At 49.2% G+C, this 10145-nt stretch overlaps 1 protein-coding gene across 2 annotated transcripts; it reads right to left on the reverse strand.

Annotated features, from left to right (window-relative positions):
• Window positions 1–656: 656 nt before the first annotated feature.
• On the reverse strand, window positions 657–8091 carry LOC124674143 (protein indeterminate-domain 5, chloroplastic-like). Of its 2 annotated transcripts, none has more exons than XM_047210181.1 (4): window positions 7858–8091; window positions 7021–7299; window positions 5178–5577; window positions 657–2384 (listed from the first exon to the last, which is right to left on the reverse strand). In XM_047210181.1, exons 2-4 carry the CDS (start codon window positions 7223–7225, stop codon window positions 1172–1174), a joined length of 1818 nt encoding a protein of 605 aa, XP_047066137.1. In that variant the 5' UTR covers window positions 7226–7299; window positions 7858–8091; the 3' UTR covers window positions 657–1171. The 2 variants fall into 2 exon arrangements, with proteins under 2 accessions (XP_047066137.1, XP_047066138.1); XM_047210182.1 differs by lacking the exon at window positions 7858–8091 and adding an exon at window positions 7405–7713.
• Window positions 8092–10145: the final 2054 nt, after the last annotated feature.

Genomic DNA, 10145 nt, shown 5'->3' on the forward strand with positions numbered 1-10145 from the left:
AACTTATTCTTTCAACTTATTTGGAAACTAGATATAGGAAACCTTTGATCATGTGAGACTATCCCTATATAACCTAGCTAACTCAACAAACTTTCTTTTTGACGAAACATTGTACACACGCAGACACTCACGAATAAGTACATACACTCACCATACATGCACGAATGAGACGAGTCTAAGAGACTAATTCAACTAGTCTTGAGACTGACGAAGTCACCAAATGCACATTGCTGTCAATCGGAGCATTGCCTCCAACGAAAGAATATTCCACCTCAACGAGACAACAAAGTATCAAACCTGGGGTTTGATCCCTTGTGAGATAGGGTTGTCACTGCTCTCCTAACCATCCAACGACATTTTGGTTCTCACCTAACTAAAAAACACGATGTCTTAAAATTGCAAAGAAAAGGGACCTCGTTTTGAATGAGTGAAACCACAAGGATGAAAATTTTGTTACAAGAATATTAGAACCTGTAGTTTTATTTTGTTTCTGAATTTGGGAGTTACTGCTCCTTAATTTAGGTAAAAAATAAATAGAATCCATCTATTGCAATCCAGCAGAACCTGTCCACCTTATGCACTATCCATTCTATATTTATAGAAACCCCATATAAAATCCCCCAATGCGTATTATAGGTATGAACGAGCATGATCAATTGCACTGTAAGAGCAGCATTCTTTCGCTACAAGGGTAATAAAAGGAGCAGAAGGAGTTTCAGGGGCAAGTTCAGCTCCCGAACATCCCATTTCGGCTAGCTACAAAACTAAAATAGCCTTATTGGTTCTATCTCCAGAACTATACTTAACCCAGCAAAGATCCACTTACAAGGAAGGAAAATAAACAACAGGACCGACACTGACACCAACTCCTCGACGACCAAGCTAGGGCCATCACATGCATGCGTTCACTCGCACTAGCTAATTACTTAATTAGTCTCAGAGGAGGCCTCCCTTTCACGGTACTCCAGTCTTCATGGCCCCATGGAGAGCTAGCTAGCTAGCCTTATCCCATGCATGCATGCGACCATACTCATGCGATCAACTTAGTTGCTAACTCGCTAATTAACCTTACTCATCTCAGTCTCATATATGCATGCATGCTAATTCCAGGTTGCTTCAAGTCTTAGACTCACTGTGATGATGGGAGCTTACGGCTTGTGTAAGCTCTCGATCATGCCATCCGGCCCCCGTTGTAGGACGAAGCCGACTTCATCTCGGCCTCCAGGGAGCTCATGTCGCTGCTGCTTTGGTTGTGGTCACCTCTTGGAGTCGATATCCCGCGCACGATGCCGCCTCCGCCCACGCCGAGGAAGTCCCGCGTCATGTCACCGCCGCCGCCGCCACCACCACCACCACCACCAGCAGGGTTGCCACCAACACCGCCTCCGCCCTGGCTGAACTTCACCTCGTGCTGGTCCATGTCGCACATCCTAGGATCAAACATCCCCGCGCCGGGGCCACCGTTGGCGCCGCCGAACATTCCGGCGGCATTGACGCCGCCACCAGCAGCCAGAGAGTTCATCAGCTCGTTGAGGTTCGCCTCGTTCTGGTCCATGTGCTGCGGTGCCGCCTGTCGCAGCTGCGGCGAGGAGCCGGCGAAGCCCCTGAACATGGACGCCGCGCCGTTGGGGCTGGAGGTCGCGCCCATCTGCGCGGCCTTCTGGAGCAGCGCGGTGGCAGACATCTGCGGCAGCATGGCCGCCTGGCCGTTGTACATCCCAGCCTGCGCCATGTGATCCCCACCAACAAAGTTGCCGCCGAAGATCCCCGCGGCCGACACCTCAGAGCCGTTGCCGCCTCCACCAGCTCCGCCGCTGAACTGATCGTTGCTCATCATGCCCTGGCTTGCATGCTCGTGGCTTGACCCGGAGCTATTGCCGTTGTTGGCAAAGAAGCCCAGGTTGAAGAGCCCATGGGCCGGCCCGCCCGCGCCGTTGCCTTGAAGGTCCGGGAGCTGCATGAGGCCGTGGAAGGGCTTTGACTGCATGAAGGAGTGGGGTCCGTTGCCCCCCTGATCGTCACCGAAGTCCTGCCCCGGAGCCGCGTTGAGGAAGAAGGCCGGCTGGGGCTGCTGCTGATTCGCGCGGAACGCGGACGCGCCTGTCGGAGACAGGAGGTGGTCGAGCCGCGCGGCGATGCTGCTGCTGCCGCCGCCGCCGCCGAGGCGGAGGAGGTCTGGGGACGGGTGGTGGTGGTGGCCGCCGTCGTGCTGCATGGTGGAGTTGAGGTGGGATCCCACCTGGGACAGGCTGAGCGCCATGTTGCCGGCGTTGGTGGCACCGTAGAGGTGGCTGGTGAGGGTGCTGAGGCTCGTCGGCGGCAGCCTGGCGCTCTCCTGCGCCAGTGCGTCGCAGAAGGCCCTGTGGGTGATGAAGCTGTCCCTCCTGCATACATTGACACAGCAAGAAAAGTTACGGACACGATACATCAAGTACAGACCATGCAGTCACGACTCACGAGTCTGCATGTGCTCTCACACCACATCACAAGTTCACAACACACTGCTCTCTTCTGGATCTGTAATCTAGGTCAGACCTGGCGCGACGTCGCTGCCTGCATGCCGTGCCATGCCATGCCATGCAATGCAGTACTGCATGGGCTGCCATTGACGTGCAGTAAAAGTGAACAGTAAAGTTGATGTGAGAAGAGCTTGAGAAGCCTGAAAAGCTAGCAGGACCCTGCATGGCGACGACGGATGCATGGCAAGGCTGGTCCACCGCATGAGACACGCTGGACGCGAGGGCTCGCACCCCGAGGCGAGGAGGAGAGGTGGCTAGCGGCATCTCGGGCTAAGATATTGTTTTCTGAATCGGCATGTGAGCGCTGCGCAGCATCAACTGGGTCAGACAGACGGACTGTGCCACTGAATGTTGTGTTTGTAGCTAGTATCCCATGCACATCTGAATAGCGATTTCCAGTCCCCCTCTCGCTACAGCCACCACACCTACAGGCTACAGCCACCCGTGTTGCCCCAGCTAAGTTTGACAGGCAGTAAAAAGTGTTAGCAAATGCAGTGCGTGTAGTTTTATCTCTGTAACTCTGTTCCACAGTGTAATTTGATAGGATTTGACTCCTATCAATCACTTGACTATACATTGCTGTCAAATGACTACCAAAAGTAGTACTCCTACACTCCTTGTACTCTGGGTCAAAGGTGTTAGGTGTCCATGCATGCAGAGACGCCACACCACCACCCTCTCCCATGCACCACAAAGCAAAAGCTAGCTCAAGATCCCAGAAATCGATGTCAATCAAAGAGGAGAGGCGCGCGGAAAGGGGAAATCTTATCGATCGATCGAACGATCATACTAGCTTGCCATGCTATGCCTCTCATAGGTTCCCACTAGTAGGAAGCTTCAAAGGAGAAAGGCGTCGAGACAAAGGCATAGAGACATTGTCATGCACACGAACACACACACCAAGGTAAGCAAGCAGAGCAGAAAACTTTGTGGAGCTGGTAAGCTCGCTTCCCGAGGCCGCCATGACACAGGATAAAGCAAAAGCCTGCACCAGTGAAGATTTAAAAATGCCTACGGCAAGACAGCCCCCAGCCTGTGAACCCCAAAATCAAGGGACTGAAAACAAGTGTGTCAATTATATGCAGTAGAATCACACGGTTGAATGTGTAAAAACAGTCTTGGGTATGGAACATGTTTTTTTTAACAAGGGTATGGAACATGTTGCTTCTCTATAAACTTGTGAACTTGTAGAAATAATATTTTAAAGTAAGAATACAGTCTTGGGTATGGACCATGTTGCTTCTCTCTATTATAGGTGTTTGTGCTTTATGTTGGTCGATGTGAACTGTATAAATAATAGTAGTATTATTTTGAGACTCGAGTTTTCAAAAAAAAAATTCAGCTTATCCGTATGGCTTCGTAATGGATCTAACTTTAGTCTATTTTCCTCCGAGAGGATCAATGGTGGATGCAACCGTCTACTGACGGTCGGTCGAGATATCTACATTCAGGCTAGCTGATGACATTAGTAGATTGAGAGATGTCTAGCTTATGTATGGATGTTTATCTTTAGATGGTTGATATTTATATCGACCTTGTGTGATCCTTAAGATGTAATGACATGACTAACAAACTCCGGAATAAATCAGGTCGTGTGCATCAGTTGATGAGGAGGCCGGGGCACCATTCCCCATTTTGAGAAAAAAAAATCTTGTGAACTTGTACTACTACGCTTAGAAGAAATTAAATGTTCGGCATGCGTTTTGTTATGATCAGGTAAGGTCTCTTTGCATGAACAGTGAAAGAAACTCAGCTCTCCATGGCTCATGAATGCAACTCCTGTTGGTGTTTCCGTTTGTGCTGCTAACTCCCCATTGGGGAATTTTATGCCGAGAGTATGAAAGATAGGAGTGACCACTTGAATGAATGAATTGAATGAATGCTTGCATGTCCAATTGCGTCAATAAATGAACCGTTGCTGAAGTTACGCTTGCTACTACACCTAGCAAGGCGATGTGCATGGCATGGCGACTTGCGACGTATCCGTGAAAAAGGTGTGGGTCTGCTGGCTCACTGGCACGGCCAACGAACGGCCCTGCCACATCCTAGCCGGCCAGCAGCCAAGTCACATGAAGTTTAGCCTGTTGACATGGCAGCCAGGCGATGCAGTAGAGAGAGAGGGGGTAAAAGAGAAAGCCTGCGATGTTTGCTGGTGACGAGTTGGACCAGGAGAAACGCGGGTCTACAGGACACTGTGTGACAGCATGCAGAAACAACACACACATATGTGCATAGTCTGTAGCGTGTGTCTGGCTAGAGGGAGCCTTGTTTGTGGTTCCATCTTCCCAAGGTAACTAGTCAGGAAAAGGAAAGGATGGCCAAAGGACTTGTAAAATATATTCCAAGCGTTTCACGTGCGAACAGTATCACTGATTCACCCTCCACCTTCGTCACCCTCGGCCGTCCCTTGCTTCTCAGGCGTGCTAGAGAATAACTCCAGCAACAGCTAACAATGTCGATCAACACTGCCCCAAACAAAACCCTAACCCTAAGCCAACAAGCAAAAGGGACCACACACAACACAGACAGCACCGAGAGGAGGCATGCAGACATGCAGTGCAGGCATGCAACCTTGATCGATGCACATATATATATACACGAATGTAGCTTGTATATAGACATAGATACAGAAATGGAGAGTAATAAGCGGATGGTTACCTGGAGAAGAGGGTGCCGCAGTCGCAGCGGTACTCGCGTGTGCCGCAGATCTTGGAGTGCGCCTTCCAGTCGGACTGCACGGCGTAGCGCTTGGAGCACTTGTCGCACTTCCACTTCTTCTCGCCGTGCTTGCGGCAGAAGTGCTTCTTGATCCCGGTGAGGTCGCCCAGGGCGCGCGACGGGTCGTGGTGGACGCACGTCACCTCCGGGCACAGGTACACGCGACGCCGCTGCACCTGGTTCGGGTTCTTCTGCTTCAGCTTCCAGGGGAGGTTGTGCCCGCGACGGTGCAGCTGCAGGTTCTGCTCGCGCTGGAAACCCTTCTGGCACACCTCGCACACGAACCGGTTAGTCGCCATCAGCGTCTTGGGAGAAAGCGCGATCACCTCCGCGTCTGGGTCTGCAAATTCAACAGATCGATCAACCAATGCATTCTAAGTAATTTAGCTAGCTCTCATGTGGTTCATGCATGACTACATTCCACTCTCAGCGTCTATATATGCATGTGGAATCCATTATGCATGCATCTACATCACAACTCTCATAAAAGCAAGATACAATGATGAACTTATGCACAATATATAAGAAGATCAGAAGGTTGAAAATTATGCAGTGGTGGCTAGTGATCCATGCTTGGAGGAATCGTAGTAGACAAAGGATGGTAGTAGAGCTAATGTTGCTGAGAATGGAGAACAAATTTGCATGTGACAAGAGTCTTAATTAATTATATAGAGGGGAATTTCTGTATTGTTGTAATATTAATTTTGTTTATCTGCTAGGCGTGCATGATCAAAAACCGATGCTGTTGGAGCTAGTAGAAATCACAGATTAATTTTAGAAAGATATTGTTGCTTATTATCTCTCTCGGCGTGGGGGGGGGGGGGTGAGCTAGAGAGTGGAGACAAACTAGGTCATGGAGAAGAGAATATTTGCATGAGATTTTGGGCAAGGAAGAAGTTTGCAGGACTGGTATAGAGAACAAAGGAATTGTCATGGATTGTGCCTATGGCTCCTGCTTGCATCTCATAATTGGGGAAAAGAATTGAATGTGCTCCAGTGAAGAGGATGACAGCTCATGTACATGGAATTTTGGCAGAAAAAAAGGACCTAATATTTTCCATCCGAAATATACTATCCAACTAGTAGGTTATCCTATCCTAAGAGAAAATTCTCAAAGAAAAAGGTGTGAGGAATTCTGGAGCCAACTGATCTAATGAAAACATGAGGTCGTAGAGGAACATGAGATCGACAAGGAGTCTACTCTAGCACCATGAGAAAAGGTACTTCCTACTCGTCAGTCGTCACCTGAATTTATTGTCTTCCTTCCAATTCCAGGTGAGAGAGTACACAGCTTTAAATGAAGTAGTATTGATTAGCAGAAGAAGCAAATTGAAGGCCAAAGTTCTTCCTCAAGGCAGGCTACAGTCTACAGCTTCTGCCTTTGAATTGAAGTAGAGCCAAAGGATAGGGGAACGGATCCAGTGAACCAGGGAAAATACTGAAATTAAGCAGTGGGTGAAAAAAGACAACCGTCTCATAAAATCCAGCACTGCCTAGCAAGACCAGGCTGTCGCTTAATTACGCACACGTCCGTTACAAAAGCATGCAATTCTCCAGTGGGGAAGCAAGAACGGAAGAAAACATGCAGCTAAGTAACTGAGTATACTAAAAAGATTTAAAAAAAACTGGAGAGAGAAAACTCAAGAGTGCGCATGTGAGGGAAGAAGGAAGATGCTTGCACTGTCAGGAACCAAATGATAAGACTCCAATCAGTCCAGACAAGATTTCGCAGTTAGCATGCAAGACTGAAATATTAAGAAAGGGTCCACGATGATTTGATTACCTGGTAGAGTCCTCTTCTTCTTGGCCGGTGGCGCCGCCGCCGGCGGTGCGCCGTGTTGGCTGGACGCCGCAGGCGCGGCGCCGGGCAGTGCCACCGCTGCCAGCTGCTGGTGCTGTGTTATCAGCGGCTTCATCTGGTCTTGCTGGTCCCCATCCCTCATCCCGAAGAAGGCCGCCGCCGCTGCTGCCGATGGGTTCGATGCCATCGCCTTAATACCCTCTTACACCAACTCCAAGCACAAGAACAAAGTGTTCCTTTCTTCTTCTTCTTTGCCCTTCGCTGAAAGAAGATCAACATATTTCCCATATGTTAGACGCCGCAATTAAGAAGAGAAGCAGCAAGCAAATAGTGGCACTACACAGCACATGCAAGAGAGCAAACAACCATGGGAGAGATGGAGATCTGAAAGATTCTTGGCAAATTAAGGAGGAGACCGAAGACGACGAAAGGAGTAGCTGCCGAGAGAAGGGAAGAGGGAGCAGATGGAAAGGCCCCAAAATTCCCTGAGCGAGTGATGGCTATTCCTATCTCATATGTATGCGCTTGGAATCGATCTGGAACAAGAAACAAATCGACAAGAAGCCGAGAAAAACTCCAAGGCCGCTCCCCTCGGCCGCTTAGGACTCTTCCGAGATTAACAAAACAACAAAGGCGGACAGGGAAATCCAAACAAACAGTTGCACTCAAAACAAAGTAAAAAAGAAAAGCATACGAACAAAAGCTCGCAAACACCCACACCCACAGAACTCACATATGACACACAAACAGATATTTTTATAAAATTGGAAAGGAACACAACAAGGGAGAAGAAGAAGGTGAGAAACATGGGATAGATACCTCACTCTCTCTGCCAACTGCTGCTGCTAGCTCTTCCTCCTTGCTCCCTGCAACTGAAGGAAGAGATAGAAGTGGGGATGAGGAAGGCTAAGAAGAAGGTTGTTGTCTGATTTCTTTCATCTCCTTGTCATACTTTTCTTTCTCTCCCTCTCTATCTCTTCCCCGCTCCTTTCCTTCCACCCTCTTATATGCCCCTCTCTCTATAAATTAATTTCTGAATTTTCGCCTGTGCTCTTTCCAAAGGCCTATGCACACCAGGGAAATATATAAAACATGGGTTTTTATATACAGCTCGGAGCAAGGTGGGAGGGGAGGGGAGCGGCCGGGGCGCAAGCACACGCAGCCGAGCGGTGTCGTGAAGCGTCTGAGAGTTGGGTCCACTGACTGCGTGGGGCTTACCTCTCGCCATCTCACACACGCGCGCGCACACGGCAAAAGCTTTTCCCCTCCGGTTAGTTTTGGTCTTTTTCAGAGGTTTATGTGCGGCTGCAAGCGTGTGTATGTTTACGTGCGTGTGCTCAGGTTTCGTGTCATCCTAGCACGTCATTACCAAGCATGGCTTTGGATTACTATTCACCTAACTTCTGTTAGATTGTTAACCTTTTGTTGGTGATGTTGGTTTGCACGCATATATATCTTTGTGTCAGGCTGCGGAACAGAAATTGCCTCGAAGATTTATCATATATGCGCATCACATTCTACTGCAAAGCAACATAGTCCTAGATCGGCTGAAAAATACACGTCAAACTAAAACACACACCCAATGGTTTGGCAACTGAATTAAAAATATGTAGGTTGCTCTATATAAGTGGGGAGAAATTGTAAAATTATTATGACGGTACAATTAGGCAAACTTCACGTCGGAGCATTTAGTTGTGTGGATGTATCCACGGTGCACAAACTCTATTACTTCATTTATTCACATTTGCAGCGTAATTTAGCTACTTTAGATCACACTAGGCCATCTAAATGAAACACTCGCATTATTTAAACAAGCAGATTTACGACATCTCGTTGGTTTCTAACAACAAGGATAGTAATGTTCATACGGTGACAGCAAGGAACAAGTAAAGTGATTCCAGTGAGCCAGAACTTCCACATGGTGATTCTCTTAGTGCTTATTTTAGGGCAAGGCTTAGTGATAGAATAAGAAGCGGAAATGCTTCCTTTCGAGTAGATTCAATATGGGACTTGGAAGCACACGATTTCTCTCATGACCAACGCTCTCCGACCCCTCCCCGGCGATTTCGAAATCCACCGCCACCACCACCACATCGCACCTTCTGATCTCGCCGGCGGGAACATCTGATCCAGGCAGAGATGACGGAGTTGAAGTGGTCGCTAGGGATGATGTCGTTCGCGGAAGAGAGGAAGCTCGCCGAGGACAGGGCCAAGAGTAGAGAGGAGGAGCGGGCGGCCGAGGAGCGGCGGCAAATAAAGTTGAAGAGGAAGCTCCTGATGCTCTAGATCTGCCTCGCCTCGCCGTGGGCCGTCGAGCAGATGGCCAAGGGGTGGCAGCCGCATCTATTGGGGCAAGGAATCGAAGAGCAGATCAAGGTGGCGCAAGGGATGCTTGATCTGAAGGATCCAGACGATCCGATGAGGGAGATGGCGCGTCAGGGGCTCGAGGAGCTGGAGGACATGCCGTGAGACAGCGAGGTGGGGAATCTGGTCACCGCTGAGCAGTGCTGGCTCTTCCCCTGGGGGAATCACGGAGATTCTCCATGAATGGGCTCGTAAGATTGATTCAGTGTCTGAAAAGCTCACGGAGGATTTGGAGGTATCTACTTTCTCAGCATCTCCATTGTCATCTGGCGCTTGCACTGGTTCTATATTTGGGGCAGCACTAAGGAAGTGACGCCGGTAGGGATCATGGCACTGCCTGCACCGCCAAACCGAAGGATCTCGGAGCTGTTGGGTCTGAACCCTGTCAGACCACCAACTCCAGCAGGGTGGTCTGGACCTCCGAGAGAAGACTCAACTTACATCAGCAGCTCGTACGACCCGGAGAGGAGGCTGCCACCGATGAAGCAGGAGGACCTGACTGCCATCTCCATAATGGCAAGCTTCAAGCGCATCACAAGGCGCCTGTTAGGAGGGAAGAAGAAGGTATTGTTCGAGGAACCCTTCAAGGAAGGGTGCAAGGAGATCGTGTGAAAGGTATGTGTCGCAGAAACAATCCTAATCGTTTTCCTATCCTTGAGGATTTCTCTGATAAGGAGAGGGAGATGGATAAAAATTTGTGTGATGTAAACTGTCATGTAACTCTCCCCATTTGCTTTGGTGAC

Source organism: Lolium rigidum, chromosome 7, assembly GCF_022539505.1.
Source record: "Lolium rigidum isolate FL_2022 chromosome 7, APGP_CSIRO_Lrig_0.1, whole genome shotgun sequence".
Classification (NCBI taxonomy): Eukaryota; Viridiplantae; Streptophyta; class Magnoliopsida; order Poales; family Poaceae; genus Lolium; species Lolium rigidum.